The 19,290-nt window shown below is 28.8% G+C and overlaps 2 protein-coding genes across 2 annotated transcripts; both read left to right on the top strand.

Moving 5' to 3' along the window:
* The first annotated feature begins 2,138 nt into the window (after window positions 1-2,138).
* Window positions 2,139-5,210, top strand: LOC111289038 (type IV inositol polyphosphate 5-phosphatase 9-like). Its single transcript, XM_089758876.1, has 6 exons — window positions 2,139-2,890; window positions 3,002-3,320; window positions 3,739-3,923; window positions 4,491-4,599; window positions 4,702-4,853; window positions 4,955-5,210. The coding sequence occupies exons 1-6, from the start codon at window positions 2,505-2,507 to the stop codon at window positions 5,196-5,198; spliced, it is 1,395 nt and encodes a 464-aa protein (XP_089615002.1). The 5' UTR covers window positions 2,139-2,504; the 3' UTR covers window positions 5,199-5,210.
* Window positions 5,211-7,116: 1,906 nt separating this feature from the next.
* Window positions 7,117-18,980, top strand: CYCJ18 (cyclin J18). Its single transcript, XM_089760271.1, has 10 exons — window positions 7,117-7,167; window positions 7,243-7,319; window positions 7,419-7,521; window positions 7,615-7,713; window positions 7,978-7,995; window positions 8,119-8,189; window positions 8,291-8,315; window positions 8,511-8,571; window positions 14,656-14,776; window positions 18,629-18,980. The coding sequence occupies exons 1-9, from the start codon at window positions 7,117-7,119 to the stop codon at window positions 14,739-14,741; spliced, it is 591 nt and encodes a 196-aa protein (XP_089616397.1). The 3' UTR covers window positions 14,742-14,776; window positions 18,629-18,980.
* The last annotated feature ends 310 nt before the right edge of the window (window positions 18,981-19,290 follow it).

Below are 19,290 nucleotides of genomic sequence, written 5' to 3'. Positions count from 1 at the left end.
TATATTACTGAAAGTGATTAGATCAATACTTTTATAATGATCCAATTCCCATTCAAGAAGGTGAGAAGCTTTTATTATCAAGGTAAAGTGATATATAAAATTGATAATAGTCAATATTACATATTTAATATATGAATTAAAAACTTATTTTTTTTTTAAATTGTAATTATTTTATATTATAAATTTTTATATTTTTAAATTAATATTTATTGTAATAAATTTAAAAATAATATGTATGTTTTTTGAATAAACAATTGAATTGAAGAACTTATTTTTCTGCACGTGAAATTTTAATATGATAATATTCAAATTTATTCCACAAGAATTTTTTTTTTTTCAATACAAACAAAATGCTTTTTGAATGTATTATTTTAAAAAGCCAAATTCAATTCTTCAACTCTAAGAATTCAAACACTTCTCATGAGATCCAAGATTTAAGTGAATTCACTATAAAATGATTTTACAACATAATTAATATGATTGTTTCCAATTAAATTGTCAAAACTTTACTAACGAAATTAAAACATTTTGCTTTTTTGATGAAAAGCTTGCTAAATGTAGGTTTAGAACTAATTAGAGTAGCCCTCTTGATGGAAACATAGGTTGACTAAGGATGAGAAAAAATTGATTTTAAATTATAATGTTTGATTCGTTTGGATTAATTTTTTTATTTGATTTTAATTAAATTTGAATATTAAGTATATATTAAATTCGAATCGAATTTTAGATTGAAAAATAAAAAATTGAAAAAAAAATTGAATTGAAAAAAATTATATATTGTTATTAGTTTTTTTATATATTTTTTAAAATTTTATAAAATAAAAATAACTATTTTATACTTATATATATTTAAATATATTAAATATAATATATAAAAATAAAAAATTAAATTTGAAAACCACGGAATCGAACTAAACTCTGAGTCATATTAAATAAAAAAAAATTGAATCGAACAAATAAAATTTAATTCAAAATTTAAAATTTTATATATTATTCAAAAAAATTAAATTAAATCCAAATCTTACCGCCTCTGCTCAAATTGAAATTAGGGTAAGTGACAGAAAGATCATCAGCTCTACAGATTCCAAGTGCGCATTTTTCAATCTTTCATCAGACTGATAAAGATTGCTAAGAAAGGAGAACTTCTTTGGAAAGCTGATCTTGTGGGAATAAAAGCAAAACCCATTCACCAACTAAAATAAAATATATAGTAGCTTCAGAAGTTTCCTTTTTCCTTCTTATAACTTAACTATGTACAAAGTTGGGTTCGCTTCCTATTAACATAACCTTTCCATGAAAATTGATTATACAATCATATATTTGATATGGTATCGTTATCCCTTAGTTATATCATTCCTATTGTTTGCTTTTAACAATATATTTTTAAAATAAAAAATTATCATATTTAACAATACAAAATTTTAACTTAAAATTAAAACTGACAAGTTTTTATATGTACATACCTTGAATTTTATCAAAAAATTTCTCATCGTGAGATTTGCTGATTAGTAGGCGATGCTTAGAGACGTATATTAATCTCCCAAGTTGATTAACTGAAATCCTCATCAACTCAAACCCTAAATAACATAAACCTCGATGACCCAGTGCAGCCTGATTCAATTAATTATCCATGAATGACTTACAAATCAATTATAATTGGAAGCAAGAGATTACTCTGCAATTGTCCCCTTTGTACAAGCAGCTAATAAAAAATTGAATTGAATTTGAAAGTTTCAAATTGGAATTTGGATTGATGAGATTTATTGATAGTAGAAAGTTATCATTTGTTACAAGTCATTTTTCATTATATGATTCAAGATAAAAAATGAATATCATGCAACTGGAGAATTGAAAATTTTGTTTGAGAAAGAAGACACCCATGTAAGCAAAAGCATGGTTCCCTGTAGCTGGGGCGTTTGCAGCTCAGCTGATTAACTCTTCTCCATTTTCTAATCTAATTTCTCTACTCTATTAGTATTTTATTATGGACCTCCCCCACTTGCTCCTTCTTAAACAAATCTACAAAATATAAGATATCCTCCAATTAGCCCCAACAAATACAAAAGTTTAAGCCTTCAAAAAAAGACCCATGCATTTCTTTTTCTTCTTCTCTCTATTCTTTTTTAATGGAAATTAAATTTATTGTAAGTCGTTACTCTTTTAAGAAATTAAGAGCTCCTTCCCTCTCAACTTGCAGAGGTCTCTCTCAATTCCTCAGTATGATCCCTGTCATTTTTATCTGTTTTGGCATTCTCTATCCAACCCTTTCTCCATATCTCCTTCACCTCTGCCAATATCACCTCCAGCTTTCCTTCTCCCATTTCCCTCTCTTTCCACCATGCCAAGAAACCAAGAAGTTAGTACTGCTTAATCTTTCATTTTCTTTCTGTAACACTTCATGCCATGCACACTGATTAATATTCTATAACTTTTTCAATAGCTCTTGTCATTTGGAGGTATATTGATATAGTATTAAAACTCTTTGTCTATGGTGATTCCAGGTTATGTGGCCCAGATTAGTAGCTAACAAGATCCTTAGAAAGAGATTAGGAAGCAAGAACTTTGTAGCAGATTTTCCAAGCAACAAAGAAACCCTGTTGGAAATTCCAAGCTTAGATCAGGCATCGTTGAAACCCAAGACCATATTCAGTCATCATAAGGATACACATAATTATAGGTATAAGAAACAGCTATGTACTTTGTATCATTGTAAGATTTATGATCATCCTTCCATATATATGTCTCTAATTTTCTTTCATTTTTCCTCGTTTTTCTTCCTAAGGATTTTCGTTAGTACTTGGAATGTTGGAGGGGTTGCACCACATGAAGATTTGGATATGGAGGATTTGCTAGATACAGGCAACACTTCCTCTGACATCTACGTTCTTGGGTAATCACTAACAGTAAAATTACTATTACAAGAAAGCAAACAATGAGAGTTGAAGTTTTACAGTTTGATTAAGTCAATGATATCATTGTTGTTTTCCTCTCTTCTTTCCAGGTTTCAAGAAATTGTACCCCTTAGCACATCCAACGTGTTGGGACCAGAAAATGGCAAGGTTTCCATGAAATGGAATTCCCTGATTAGAGAAGCCCTGAACAAGAAAACACGCTGCCGAGACAAAATCCAACATTCCAATGAAGATGGAAAGTTATCAATCGGAAACAGCATCCCGGGGCAAGACTTCCGGTGTGTTATAAGTAAGCAAATGGTTGGGATACTAATCTCAGTTTGGGTTCGAAGCTATCTTTGTCCTTACATCGAGTATCCTAGTGTCTCATGTATTGGCTGTGGAATCATGGGCTGCCTTGGAAATAAGGTAATCATCATCATCATCATCAATCAATCAATCAATCAGACCATATATATTCCTTTGAAGTGGAAAATTTTTATTTTCTTTGATTTGGTATTTATCCCAAAAGGGAAAAATGACTGGTACTACTTTCTATAATTTTTTTTTTTAACAAAGAGAGGCCACGATATAAGAATTGAGAAAATATTCGAATTTCAAATCTATTGAACATCATCTTGTAAGAGTGGTTGTTTGAACCAATTTAATTAAATTCTGATTCTACTTTCTACAGTTTTTGACAATAATAGAACTTAAATCTATACACAGGCCATTGATATCAGGATAAAAATATTTTTTATATAATTACATTAGATTTAATTCAGACGGTTTTTAATTTACTTCATTGTTTTCCTTATTTCTCACTCTTTAAAATCTTGGTTTGCAGGGTTCAGTATCAGTTGGATTCCGGTTACATGAAACAAGCTTCTGCTTTGTGTGCTGTCATCTGGCTTCTGGGGGTAGAGAAGGAGATGAGAAGCTTAGAAACTCCAATGTTTCCGAAATATTGTCCAGAACAAGTTTTCCTAGAGGCCCTTCACTTGATTTCCCAAGAAAGATCCTAGACCATGAGTATGTAAAATAACTTGATTATTAACAATCTTTTTGAAACAGTCTAAAACAATTTCATTATTGATTCATGGAGCAGTAATTTAATACTAATTATCTTCTTTAATCAATGTTTCTTTCCACTATAAATCATGAAAATAAGACATGAATAGCCAATAAATTATAAAGCTCAAACATCATTATTTGATTACTAGTTTCCAACTTTGAATTTGTTTGCTAAACATTTGTAGTTGTTAGAGCAATTTTTAATCCGGTGGGCTAACGAAATTAATGGTTTGATAACCCAACTGAAAGTGATGATTTCTTTACTGGTAAACCGGCTTTTATTAACAAATCCATTTATTTATGATAAAGTTGACTTGTTAATCAACAAGTTAAATTATTACTTTTTAGACTATGAATAGCATATTAAAATAAATTTAATACTGAACTCCAGGACTTTAGTTTAATTAGTTCATGCAATAAATCTGGTATTAAAATTCTAATACCTGCAACTCATATCCCCAGGCTGCCTTTGCGGTCATGGAGTATCTTGGTGATATCAGCTAACGATACATTGTTCCGTTGCAGTCGGGTGATTTTGCTTGGAGATCTGAATTATAGAATTTCCCTACCAGAATCAACTGTTCGGCTCTTAGTGGACAGAAGAGAATGGAATGCCCTGCTAGAAAATGATCAGGTAATCAAACAATAAAACACCACAACAAATGCATTCAAATATTATTCTTTCTGAATTAATTCTCATTCTAAACTTTGGCATGAAACTATGTTGCAAATGAAGCTAAGGCTGGAGCTGATGAATGGTCAACTCAAAGGTTGGCATGAAGGATCAATCACATTTGCTCCAACTTATAAATACTGTCCGAATTCTGATGTTTACTATGGGGGTTTTAATCAAAGCAAAAAAGGCGAAAAGAAGCGTGCCCCAGCATGGTAATTGCATACTGAGTGACTTCAAACATTCTTATAATAATTCAAAGAATTTCAGTCCTTCACAAATTTCCTCTTCTTTTTTTCTTTTTTTTTTGATTCAGGTGTGATCGAATAATATGGTATGGGGAAGGATTAAAGCAACATGTATATAACAGAGGTGAAGAAAATTTCTCTGATCATAGACCTGTCAAAGCAATATTTACTGCTGAAGTTGGGGTTTTACATTCGCTGAAACAATTTCAAAGCATTTTCTTATCAGACAGGTTTGACAGAATTACGAGCCAGTTAGAGCTATCCTCAACCAATGACTTTCAATGTAAAGAAAGATCAAGCTTCCAAATTTAACAAGAAAAATATTTAAACTACTCTTGTTGTATAATTGTTTGATGCATGTTAAATTATAGAGAATTATCTCAATGATTTCATTGAAAACTTGATCATTTTTAAAAAGTAAAACACAATAAGTCATCACCCATATTTTTTGCTTGGTCATCTAAAATACTTATCACAAAACTAAATAATTTCAAATAAAATTAAGTATCTAAAGAGGGTGACAAAGAAATTAATTAAAAAGATACGATAGAACTTTCTTTTAAGTCTATGGTAGTTGCACTTAAATTTGCTGATTAGTGTACAGTGATTTTTGGTGTACTGATTCGCCAATTTTTGTTTTCTAGCTCAGAGAAGAAGTCCAAATAATATTTTCATTTTTTTTATTAGAATATAAAAGAAAATTAGGTTTTGTTTTGGTCCAACAAGTCGAGTCCAAAGTCTGATTGCTCCTTGTTGCTTCCAACCAGGGTGTTGCATGCTAACCCCAATGCAGTTCATGTTAACCATCAACTAATTTAATCAAAACTTCCTGATGATTAGAGTTAGCTTAAGAACCTAATTGATTGGCAGATGTCAAGGTTATAATCTAGAAATAATGTCATCTTTAAAAGAAAAAAGAAAGATTTGAAGGAGCGTACGCTAGATGGCAATAATTCATTTGTTTGGATGAAAGAATTAAAGATTAGACGTGACGATTGATGTATTTATATTTATTTATTTTGTATTAAATATGTATAAAATATAAAAAATATTATATTATTATATGTATTGATTTTTAAATTCACATATAATTTTTATTAAAATTTTAAATCGTATTAATTTTTTATCATATTTAATATTCTTGTATCTACTAGTAGTATCAACCAAAACAAATTAATTTTATTTACTAGTTGGAGAATCTCTTAATTAATTATAAGGTCTAGATATGATTTAACAATTGGCAATTGGTGAAATAACATTGTGCCTGTGTCATAGTACATATAAGTTATCATTCAATGGTTGATGAAACATGGACCAATTAATTAGTTAATACCAACGAAAAGAGAAATCAAAATTTTTTGCAATAAAATACAGTAGATATCACTCCCCTAGTTGAGGCATTTGAGAAAAAGAAAGTTTAATCATTTCCAAATCCCAATATTATTCGATGCTTTTGAAAGCACAAAAAATAATGAAGACTGAAGGATAAGATATTAATCAAAAGTTTTTTTCTTTCGACCATCATGTGATCAGTTACACTTGTTGAAATAACTTTTTTTTTTTTTGTTTAGTTAAAAGTATGCCTTGTAAATTTAAAATGCCAATTGTATAAAGAAAGCTAATATGAAAATTAAAAAAAAAAAAAAGAAGGAGAACGGAAAAAAACAAGGGTTTTGTACTTTGTTACCAACATGATTTTCTAAAAATGATTTTAATAAAATATATAAAAATAATATAATTTAAAACTTTAACAGAAAATCGTATATGATTTAAAAGTATATTTTGTATTTAAAATATCAACGTAAATTATAATATTATAATTTTTTATATTTTACATATTATTTAACAAAAAATAAATAGAATACAAATATATGATTTTTTTTGTCCAATTTGGATTCCGATTAATTCGAAGTTGAATCGGATCGAATCCCATAAAAAATTAAAATTTTTTAAATTTATTTTTTTATTTATAAAATTTAAAATCAAAATCTTAATTAAAAAAAATTGAACCTAGGTTACAAATATACGATTTGACAGATATTGAGAGTTGCTTTTTTTTTTATAATTTTTTTAGAAGAGAAAATGAAAAAAGGCTAGGCTCAGTCCAATTATAGTGGGCCAAATAGTCTTTACCTGTTCTAAAATAGAAATTTTGTAAAGTGCCACGTGGCAAACAGTTTCGCCTCCTTTTTGAAATAAAAACTCCCGCGAAACTGATTCTCTCAAAGAAATGCTGCGACTGCGAAAGAAATCGGTGGAATTTCTTGTTCAATCTTCTCACGTAAGCATATCAATTTTCTCAGGAAAAAAAATTAAATTTCCTTCATTGATTTTTCTTTTTGTTGTCATTTGAAAGCAACTCCAGGCTTCTCCATTAGTGAAATATACTGCTTTATCTCTCTTCGCTGACCGATTTCTCCCTTCTCTCACCACGTAAACCTCTCCCTCTCTTCAATTTCATGAATTTTTTTCTATGATTTTAAATTTTAATGTACATGAAATTTCTTTTGATTCTTTTTTTCTTTTTTAAAGTTTGATAAAACAGGGGAATGAGATGGGAAGTTGGCTTTTACGATCCATGGAACAGAGTAATTTGCAGTTATTTTCACTTATTTCGATCTGGATCTCAAGTAAAGTTGAGTTTCTATATTCTAGACTTCATGACCTTCTTTTTTTTTTTTCTTACAGTAAGGTAATTTTTTTTTTTTTTTTGGTTTGTTATTTGTAGATACACGATTCTCGTGCTCTACCGGTAAAATGTTTGAAATCATTGGGAGACAAGTTTATTAAAGATCAACATTTTACTATTAGAGATTTCTTGGAAGCTGTAAGTTGCTTACTTTTACGGTTGATTTTACCATTGTTTTCTGAATATATACTTCGTCCAATTTACGTAGTTTAGTTTGATGATTAATAAATTTATATATTAAAATTTGAAAATATTCTTACAGATTTTGAATGATGTAGTTTTGATGATATTGGAATTAAATTTAATGTAATAAAAAATTTTAGAAAATTCAAGATTAAAAAAAATCACGAAATAAAAAAAAATCGAATGCAATGGTGATTGATCGATGAGCACATTTTGCAGGAGGTGATCTTCCTTCAGGTAAATCTCCTAGACTCAAATGGCTTTAATATAAGGTCATCTGTCAGCTGATCAAATTCAACTAACAATGATTTTTTTTTCTCCTTTTTCTTGTTATGTTTAACATTTTTTATTAATTTAAAGGCGTTGAAATTTGAGATTGGGACATCAAATGTGGCCTTCTTATTCCTTGAAGAGCTTTTTCTTCAGTTCAAGTAACAATCTGGTTCCATTTCAAGTCAATTCATCTGTATCACTTGAAAATATCACTATCATTTCAGTATCATTTCCCTTTTTTCTATCTTCTGCATTGTAGGGGAGTAGCAAAAGTTGGGGAAATGGTGAGCTTTGAAGCATGCATGGATGTGATGGATCTTCTTTATGAAAAGGAGGAAACATCAATTCTTTTTAGTTGTCCATGTTCTCTGGCTGCATCCATCTTGGCACGTTTTCAGTCAAATTAACTCCACTAAATGTGGTTAAGTCTTTAATTATGTGATTCAATTTAATAAGTTGCCTTTTTTTGCCTTTTCTAGGTTACTTCATATGCAGTCACAGTCCCTAAACAACAGTGGGAGTTTCCTGTTCTTCCTTGGGGTAAGTTTTCTCTTGTGCACTGCATAAATTATTTCTTCTCCAACCCCTGCTGCCCTGCATCAAAATCGTTTTCAGATACATTGTTTATATCTAATTTTAGAAAAAATTTGGGGTTTTATTTGTAGTAATAGCTTCAATAAAGTCATCACTGTTGAAAAGGTTGAAGTCCAATTAGATACTTGGTTTAACAAGGGGATTTCGTGGTTAGACAACACCATATATAGCTAACCAAACAAGATATTAGTAATACTTCTAGTGAAAATTTGCCCATCAAAACCAACCACCTTGAGGAAAAAAATTTTGGTATGAATTGACTGATTATTAAGTTGATACTTAAACAAAGTTAGATTAAGCATTGCAACTCTAACTGGATTTAGAAATTTCTGAACTTCAACCTCAACACTTCAGTTTGCTCATTCAATTTGGAGTATCCAGAGTCTGATTTATACATATAAAACACTGTGCCATGATTGCCTTCAAGTTTTATCTAAACAGTTATTTCTTATTCCACTAGATGATTGGATATAGAACCTGCTTGTTTTCGGAGTTACCTTGTCACTTGAATTTAAGATACCTTCTGGTAAGATGAAGCAATGAAATTTGTACAGTTCAAACAAATAAATTTATCACCAAATACGATTAAACTCAAACCTTGTGATATCAACCCTTAAGCCCTAATATCATTAGTCCATTAGCTTGTTTGAGAGTAGAATTACGTTAAATTTGAGCAACTGTCTGACTCAAGAACTTATGAGAAGGCATGCTACAATCTTTTCAAACATTTGACTTTACTGGTGTAATTTTAATAGAAAGTCTTCGAATCATCTTTCTTTTCGTAGAGTGCTATAGATAACAAATCCATTTTAGAGATTTACTAAGGAAATCTATATGTTTTTGCTAAAGACAGAAACATAATGATGAAATAAAGTCATATTACTGACTGAATTAGATCTGCACATTGCATCACTTTGAACAAGTGTCCAAATAAGGGAATTTTTAGAGAATGATTTTTGAAGGTTCTGTTATTAAAATGGCTATTAATGTAGAATTATCTGGACACTTGTTTAGTCACTTTCTTTCTGGAAACTTAGAAGTTAAAACTCAGTGTCTGCTATCATCAAAGATTTCTCTACGGTAATGTCCCTGTCCTTTTGCTACGATGTCCACAAAATGTATGTTTTCTAAAAATTTATAAAAACCAAAAATAATAATAAAACACAAACTTTTGGGCCTTAAAGATTTATCTTTTGGCCCTATTCTCTCAAAAGAATGAAGGAATAAGGGCAGATCCGATGTCCTTAAAAGTAAATTTGAGTTAGAGATGTCGTATAAATTGAATAGCCCATGACATGATGATTCAGCACGACATAGATTGTGTTTGACATGGTCCATTACTATAGTATACAATGTGTCAAACATGATTCATATGTTTGTGCAGTGTTAGGTTAGATATTTTAAGCTGAGCACGACCCATTAAGAGTTATGATCAGCACATGACACATAGACTAACAAAAAACACATCCATTAATATTTGTATCGTACTTACCCATAAATATTAGAATAGGCTCAATTTATTGATTCTTGAATTGTATTTCATATTATTTTTATCATATGATGAAATTTACTTGGCTTTTGGTACTTTATATTAGCATTTTATAGAAACTAAATCGTTTCTTAGAAGATATTTAAACCATTGGTAAATATATTATAATATTTTAATTTTGATGTAATATCACATTTCAAAGAAAAATAAAACTTTGCATGAAATGTGTATATAATTGCTCAAAGATTGATTATGAAGAAATCTAGGTACAAAATAAAACATGTAATATTTTTGAAAAAAAAACATGTGATATAAGTAATTCGATGAGAATTTTCTTTTGTAAATTCTTTTAACTTATCTTCGTAAGCCTAGATATTTTATTGAATCATATTAAATTATATTTTTCATTTATTAGTCTCATTTATTAATTTTTAAAGATAATTAAAACTTTTATAAAAATTTTGATAAATTTAAGAAATTATTAATAATCGTGATTGGTTTGATTTAATGTGAAAATTAGTGTTGTGTCAAAGCCCAATACAATTCATAATTATATGTTTTGCTAAGTCATGATCTTACCATTTATAGATGATAATAATCCGTTAGATGACAATGCTAGATTGACATAATCCATTATAAGATATGGGTTGATATTTTAATGGGTTGGGTTAACCCGATATGGCCCATTTAACAGTTTAATTTTTATACATGGAAAAATTGCTACTGCCTAAACTATTTTGAAGTTCTAAAATTCTTGCCTGAACTCCGTATTTAAAGCATCAATAAATAATTTAATACCAACTCATTAAATTCCCACATTAGCATGTTTCCTAAACTGTAAACACCGGTTAAAATTTCTGATGGACCAGACCAAATACATTTCTTCTTGGCTCTGGATAACACTTGAGTCATGTAGATAGGCCGAGAGAATAAGTGATTTATATGTCGCTGCCCTTTGAACTAGGGTACTTGTCCCATCAATCCAGTCATCTTCCACTCAAATTCCATCAAAGATAGACTGTTGAGTTTTGACCGCCGGCCATGTCAGATCAAAGCCCCGTGTTGTAGCACGTACACAGCAAAAATAAATCCCATGGTCATCATACATACAATTAATGCATGAAATATATATATCATCATCATCATCAATTTTTTAAGTTAAAGGTCACCATTACAAGGGAATGAGACCTGCCCCTTTATCTTTTCAACCTTTTTTATGTTGGTGAACCCTGTGCCTTTCTCTTTCAACCAAGCTCCGGTACTTTTTGAGCTCTAAACCTTGGTGGAATTCAAGCTGTACCCAAAAGAAATTGTAATTGTGGGACCCAGGTTTAGGTTTCTTTCCTTGGATTTGACTTTTCCTATTGAGTTGTAGCTTTAGGGTGACATCAATATTTCACCATGGGCAAAGAGATTCAGAGGGAGATCTTCTTTTTCATCTTTTTTTTTTTTTTAGGTAATATCTTTTGTTAATGATGTCATCCTATGGAGCTGTGTTGGTTCGTCGTTTTGAAATATTATCACGAAAATCTGATTTTTGAAAATTGACTTAGAAATCAAATATATTCAAGCATTTAAAGTAATAAATGATTTCATTGATTGCTCTTTTAATCAAATGTTGATTAAAACTTACTCATTTCTTATTGTTAAAATTTGTAGATGTAATGATGTCAAATTAAAAAATCTCATAGGCCATTCTCACAAGTACAACAAAGAGATGTAATTGTTCCTCAGAAATTCTCACTTGTGCAACAATTTGATGTAACTGTTCCTCAGATTTTTACGGGAAGGGGGATTTGGTAGGAGATCACGGACTTAAACCTAACCTAGGTAGGTTCAAATGTGAAATAATAAAGCCACATCCTTCAAGTACAAAGCTGATAGTCAAGAAATTTTCCTTTTCTTTTGTTTTTGGTAACTAAGAATTAGATTTCTAACTTTTCATATAATGGGAACAACTGTTTTTCTAGATTCAGTAACTAGGAAAATTCTACTGGAAGCTGTTTAAAATTCAATTTCTAGCTAATACAGATAATGAATAATGTTATTAGTGTGACCTTTCTTGAAGCAATCTATCATATTTGTCCTGTTTCATGTAATTCATATGAGATTAAGGGTCCTAGTCACAGTTAAAGCTAACTTCTTCTGTCGTCAAGTAGTCATTGAATGAGGTTACTCTATGGTCAATGTCTTCATTAAGATTTTATTTAAACAAACGATGAAATTAATTTTAGTGAAATTAAAAATAATAATATTAGTAAGATTAGTTATTATAATGGTGTAATTAAAAATAATAATGAGATATATGTTTAAATATAAATACAATTATGATAATGAAATAAAATGTAAAAAAACGAAACAATGATCATTATCGGTATCAAATTAAAATTGATATATAATAAATTTTATAATATATTTGGTATTTATAAAGTTAACAAATAATTGAAATTTAATAAAATTATTTTTATATAATTATATATCTATTTGTATTTATTATGTAATTATTTTATTTAATAAATAAGTTGATAATATATTTTATTATTTATATTTTTTCTTTATATTTCAAAATAATAATTTTTTTAAAAAATAATAATGCATTTACACATCTTAAAATATCTAATATTTATTTACTTTTTATATAGTTATCTATTTTATTTTTTTCATTCTCTAATAATTTATTATTATAAGGTTGATTATTTATTTATGTACTTAATATGTTATCTATTTATTAATTTATTTATTAAATAATAATATAAATGATTTTTTAAGTAATTATAATAAATTAATTTTAAAAACTTTAAATCAGAAAAAATAAAATAAAATAACAAAAATGCAAAACTAAATAAATAAAAAATGTCAAATAACTCATACATATAGGAAACATATTTGTCCATACATTTTATTTCAAGGGTGTAAAAGATAAAAAAGAAAAAATTATGGTAAAATAGGAAAAGAGATGTGCAATGAAGGGAGCATTGGTCAGTGAAAATTTGTGGGATCATTCCAATTGAAAACAACAAAATCAAACTGAACTGATGTGCCAAACGAATCATCAATAAAGTTAGAAATTCCAACCATATTTCACTGAAAATAATCGAGCATCCAAATGAGGCCTAAGTATAGATGCCCAAAAAATCTTAAAGCCTTATGAAAGATTGATGCATATGTTTTATTGATATTACATTAAAGCACGTAGTGTTTTGATTGTTACTCCAACCCTTCTCCCTTTGCACTATTCAACGGTAAAAGCATGACATTCTGGAGTATAAACTCAACTAAGGTAGGTAGAACCTGAAGCCAGACCCTGAAGGGTAGAAACTTTTCCTACTCAACAACTCTTTGAAATGATTTTTCCCCTCTGTCATTACATTGGTTCGAAGGTAGGTAGACTTTTTGGCAGCTTCTTTTAGGTCCCCTTTTTTCCTCTTCAACATCAAGCAATAGGACATATGGATGATCTCTTGCAACCAAAAATGGTACACATGAGAATCACCCGTGTGAACACAATGGCTAAGGCGAGACTCCTTAATTAAGGTGGGAATAGACTGATAGTACGAAGGATTCCCACAGCCTGTCTCTTTTTATTTTGTATTGGTCTTTGGATAAAGGGAGGACATAAAACTGAACCAAACTTATGATGAAGAGGATAATTATTTTACAAAGGGTCCCATTTAGACCCACCACTGCTCATTTTTTAGTTATTTTGCCAAGGAAGATTGATCTTCTTCTTGCACAGGTTAAGCTGTCTTTGGTCTTTACTGTACTTTTTTTTTTTTTTTGTGTGTGTTCCTTTAGCCTTTATGTTATCATTCTGCTGTTGCTGCTCCCAGCTCTGTTTTGTTCTTAGCTCCTTCTCCGTTCCTAGTTTTATATTTTATGTCAGCAATGTTAATTGTACATGGCATAAGGCACTTGTAACTTGGCGTGTCTAAGTTACAATAAGTTAAGTAGTTAACTAGAAAATTGTTATAAGATTCTTGAGTTGTTAGAATTAAAACATCAGTTTGCTAACACAAATTCAAAAGATTTCTTCTTGAACTGGAAAATGATTTTCCAGCACCTTATTTAACAAATCCCATGTGTTTAGTGTGGTTGAGATTAAATTAATAGAAAAACATTAAACCCTCTTTATAAATTTGCCATATGCAAATAGAAAGCTCTCTGTTAATGTCATCTGCCTTCATCACAAACAAAAGTGTGATTATTTTAGCCTGTCATGAATTTTATTCTTGGTGGGATCTTGGGTTGGTATTTTAAATTGTCAAAGTCATAGTAATACTTTAATTGATAGAACAATCTTGTCTTTATTCAATTTTCGGCTATGCATGAGCCTGCTCATGAGCTTAGTTAGAGTTATACCAGCTAGATCTTGGTTAAAGCTTCGTAGACCACTTTGAATTTCCATTATACTAGTAACGAACTTGCTAAGATATTACTACTTGAATTTTATCACCCTTAAATATATGTTATAAATTATTGTCAATCAGAAGTATTCTATTTATGAATTAGTATTAAGTAAAGTTTTTTTTGTTTGCATACAGTTAAGTTTGTAACATCGTACAAAGAAGAGGACATAGTTGAACAAGTCAAGGATATTCTTAAGCATGTGTTTGAACCCCATTGCTAGCCAAGGTTTCTATAGATCAGAAAGCAGTTTTATGGGATGTCTCCAATTAACTGACAATATATAAATTTGGATGATCCCTTTAGTGATAAGAAAACACATTAACCTATGCAACTTTCTTGATAATTCGATAAATTATTTGTTAGCTAGATATAATGCATTACCTATATGGGTTTATATTTTATACACTATTAGTGTATAAATATTATACACTGTCATTAAATCAGATGATGATATTTTATTAATAAGCAAATATCAATCTTTAAAATAAATATATACAAATTAAAATTTTTTAAAAAATTTACTCATTAATAAGATATTATCATTTGATTTATCTCATTAAGGAGTTATTATTTAATTTATTGACAGTGTATAAATTTTATATACTAACAGTATATCAAATTTAAATAAATATAAAAACACTAATAAAAATATATTTTTCAAATCAATGATTGATTGCCCCTTTAATTACAATTTTTTTTTCATAATTGTCTTAAATAAAGTTGTTATTTTACAAAACATTCCCTTAAATTGAGACAGTTAATTTGAAATGATCAACTTAAAAGTATATTGACAAAATTCAATCATATTAAAAAATAGTGGCAAAATTCAACGTTGAGATAAGATATAATGACTAACTTACTCTTAATCCCAAAGAGAATACGAAATGATTAGCTTTCACTGTGTATATTTAGGGAGGAGGATCAAACTTTCAAGATCATAATACAAGCAAATCAATTCATGAGACTGCTTAAGTTGTATTTTTTAAGTACATTTGCTAGATCATATGTCTGTGACCACCAGATTCATAGTGACCAAATGAGATTCATCTTTCATTTTCTTTAAAGTAGTATTTTGGAACATGGGCCCCATCACATCTCACTGATGGATCAGATCCGAGTAATTTAAGAGCGTTTTACTATTTTAATGTAGTTTGTTGTTGCATTTAAGTTTGTTCCCCTTGTTTAGCTCAGATGAGAATATTTATGATGCTGAAATAAGAAAAACATTCTTAGGGCATGAACTGTAGTCTGTTTGATTGCATGTTAATTATGTACTTGAAAGAGTATGTGCCACTCTGGCTATCTAATCAGTAATCAAGATTTTAATGATGATTAGGATTAAGCCTTGGAATTTAAACTATAAAAGAGGGAAGAGAAACAATAATAGTTAACTAGGTTTTGTTTGTTTATATTGCAATTTGTTGTATTTAAATTCAGATTACTTATTTAATTTTGTTGTACATAAAATTTTGAGTCATACACTAAAAAATAATTTTTTCCATCTCATAAATTTAAATTTGGTCCTCCCAAATTTAAATACAAGATCAAATTACTTATTAAATATATGCTTTATTTGGATGATTGGATTATTGTGTTATAATATTATTGTTGTTTTATGACTTGATCGTTAAAGATTCAATTACAAAACAATATGATGACACGATTAAAAAAAATTTTCACTTGCCATCCAAAATGAAGCTGTAATAAATACCTAAAATAAATGTAGACCCACCCCTCATAAGTTTTCGAATTCAATACTTGTGGTAGCTTATTAGAAAGGGTTGGTGGGAAAAGTGACAAAGGCCATTTAGAATGGCAAGGCAAAGTAAATTTGCTATAATTATGTGTAGAATAATTTGGTTTCTTAAGTGAAGTTCTTTTGGAAATTTAAAAGGAAAGAAAATTATTCAGTCATTCAGCCAAACTTTAATAATGTAGTATGCATAAACTACTTTCCAATCATTATCATCATAGCTAATTTTTTGCTAACAAACAATGTAAGCACTAACTACTAATTAATAAATCAACGAGTCAAATGTGGCATAAGTTCAAAGCTCAAACCATTATATAAGCTACAACTACCATCTTTCTTCATAATTTGTAATGAGGATGTCCCAACAAGAATTGATTAGGCTGACTTGGATGCATATAGATTTTGATAATCATGTAATACCATCCAAGATTATCTTATAATATCCAAATAAGTTTATTATATAATTATATATCACACCATACAATAAATATGTTATATCACAATATTTAAGAAAACAATGATGTTAAAATTACACTAAATTATATCACAATATTAAAGGGTACATGTTTTATAGATAATTGTACGATAATTTTATAAAAATGTTTAGGCCACGAATTTGTATGGTGTAAAGCGAGGAATAGTTTTTTAATATAAGAAAATTATTATTTTTGGAAAGACTTTTATATTTAACTCACTATTTTCAACATATTTAATAGAAAATAATATATTGATTGTAAAATTTTTTGGGAGTTGCTATTTGCATCCCAATTTCTTCCCAATGCACTTTAAAATTTTAATTTTTAATGAAATTATTTAAATATTCATTAGTCAAATATTTTTTTGTCTTTCACATCTCATTTCGGAAATCTATTTTTGAAAACTCTTAAAGGTTTCCAAAAATGAATGTTTAAAAGCTTTTAAAAACTTTAAAAAACTTTTAATTTTCAGAAGTTCTTAAAAATTTTCGGACATGCAATTTCGAAAACATTTAAAAACTTTTAGAAATTTATTTTTGAAAAATTCAAATCATACTCAAATATTTTAGCATAAAATCAAACAAAAAAGTAGAAAGAATAAATGATTTGCCTTTAATTTTATACGTTTTAACTTCAAATGGATGAATTTTTTTTTTAATTTGGTTTGATTAGGGCTTAAAATCTTTTAACTTTTCAGTTGAGAAAAGTGAGGAAATGGGATGTGAGGAGATGAGGTGTTTGAGTTTTTTATAAATTTGTATTTTGAATTTGAGAGGTGTTAAATAAAAAATTGAATGTTAATAATAATAGGGAATAAAAAGAGGAAATTGGGATGCAAATGACACCAATCGATTCTTTTTCTATATAACTTCATGATTTTGTTTGTAGAACATGCTTTTGGAAAACATTTTATGTTTCTATTGCATGATATTTCAGTTGCTTGAATAAAGGGAAAAAAAAATCTTTTGCTTGTGATTTATGTGCTTGTAGACCAAGGAATTTACCAGCAAAACAATTTCATGGTATGATTTGTGTTTTGTTGTTTCTGGAGGATTTGTTGCATATAATTTCACTACTATTTCTTCCATAAAATTTAATGTTTATTGTTAAGTAACAATTAATTTTCAATGAAGTTATAAACTTAGTTTAATTTTCACTTAATCTTCACTTAAACTTAGTTTAAGACCAAAGCAAAGTCCACAAACATATCATCTCGAAAGCTCTGTCAAAACTGAAGTGTCATCATCTGTTTTGGCTAATAATTCTAAAACAGAAACAACCCCACTTCCACTCACTGCCATAAACCAAAAAAAAAATACAAATAAAATTTGTACAACTGTCTTCCCCACCTAACAACCATCGCTGTTTTTCTTTAATGACATCTGTGAGGTACATAGTGATTTTTCTCTAGCTTTGTTGGACAAGCCAAATTACTCTAATTTAGACATTTTCTTAAGTTTTAAAGATATATATTTTTCTCTGATGAAAAAGGTTGTGATATTTTTAAATTATCAATTCAAGTCTAATCCCGTATGAATTTAATTTAATTTTAATTATGTTGGTATTTATATTAGCTGATTTGTTGATGAGTTTTTTATTAGACATGTGTGTGAATTTTTTTTAAATTTTTTTTAAATGTTATATATTCATATAATTTTATTAAAAAACCAATTTTTTTATTTCTCTCATTTAAGTCCATATTAATTTGTCTCGACTCTTCTATGTCTTTGTGCCAAGTTCCGGTAAGCAGGAAATTTCTCGGGAAAATATTTGTCCTGGTGAAGTAGTAAACCATTACTCGTGAAGAATGGATTGTTTGTTCTTCAGTCTTGTTTTACTCTCTTTTTTTTTTTTTTTTTATCCTTTTTTTCCCGCAGGCAAGAGAATAAGCATGATCTGTATATCAATGTTTCTGAAGCAGCATAGGTCAGATCCTCATCCAACTTTTTTTCATGACTTCACTTTAAGGACAAACTTGCTCTTTTAGTTTGCCCCCGATGTCTTACTCTTTACATGTAGGGATTGTACAATAAATGGTACTCATGTATGGCCATGGAGGATTTGAGTAATTTTCAAGAAATTCAAATTCTTATACATGAACTGGAAATTGCTGGACTGTTCCCTCGAGAAAGCTTCCATGGTTTATAGCATGAACATTTAATCACTCTCAAACTCTTCAATTAAAAAAACAAATCTACTAGTAAGATTTTGATAGTATCGAAAACTTATTAGATTAAGATATGATATCCGATTTAAATTTTAATATTTATAATTTTTTTATTTTTTAAATTAGGATTTTTTAATATAAAAAATATTAAATATTTTCTCACTCTTTTGATGTGGTCAGAATGTTAATTACAGCCCTGATTGGAATTCTCTGATGAAGAACTTGTACCTCAAAGAAAAAGGTGTAGTGAAAAATTAGATTCCTAATTACCAACCTCAAATATTGGCTTTGTTCTCTTCTTTTTTCACTTTAATAATGATAACTATAATTCTCTTCTTTTTGCTAACTGCTAATATAGAAAGAAAGATACCAG

This window comes from Durio zibethinus, chromosome 4 (assembly GCF_047325235.1).
Source record: "Durio zibethinus cultivar Kanyao isolate XHJ-2024 chromosome 4, ASM4732523v1, whole genome shotgun sequence".
NCBI lineage: Eukaryota > Viridiplantae > Streptophyta > Magnoliopsida > Malvales > Malvaceae > Durio > Durio zibethinus.
Note: the sequence above shows the minus strand (reverse complement) of the source record. Positions and strands in the feature narration are given on the sequence as shown.

Coding starts and splice junctions, on each gene's coding strand:
- LOC111289038 (XM_089758876.1), top strand. CDS start 2,505: ATGTGGCCCAGATTAGTAGCTAACAAGATCCTTAGAAAGAGATTAGGA. Junction 3,321..3,738: donor TGGGCTGCCTTGGAAATAAG/GTAATCATCATC, acceptor CTTGGTTTGCAG/GGTTCAGTATCAGTTGGATT. Junction 4,854..4,954: donor AAGAAGCGTGCCCCAGCATG/GTAATTGCATAC, acceptor TTTTTGATTCAG/GTGTGATCGAATAATATGGT.
- CYCJ18 (XM_089760271.1), top strand. CDS start 7,117: ATGCTGCGACTGCGAAAGAAATCGGTGGAATTTCTTGTTCAATCTTCT. Junction 7,320..7,418: donor TTTCTCCCTTCTCTCACCAC/GTAAACCTCTCC, acceptor TCTTTTTTAAAG/TTTGATAAAACAGGGGAATG. Junction 8,572..14,655: donor GTTTCCTGTTCTTCCTTGGG/GTAAGTTTTCTC, acceptor GTTTGCATACAG/TTAAGTTTGTAACATCGTAC.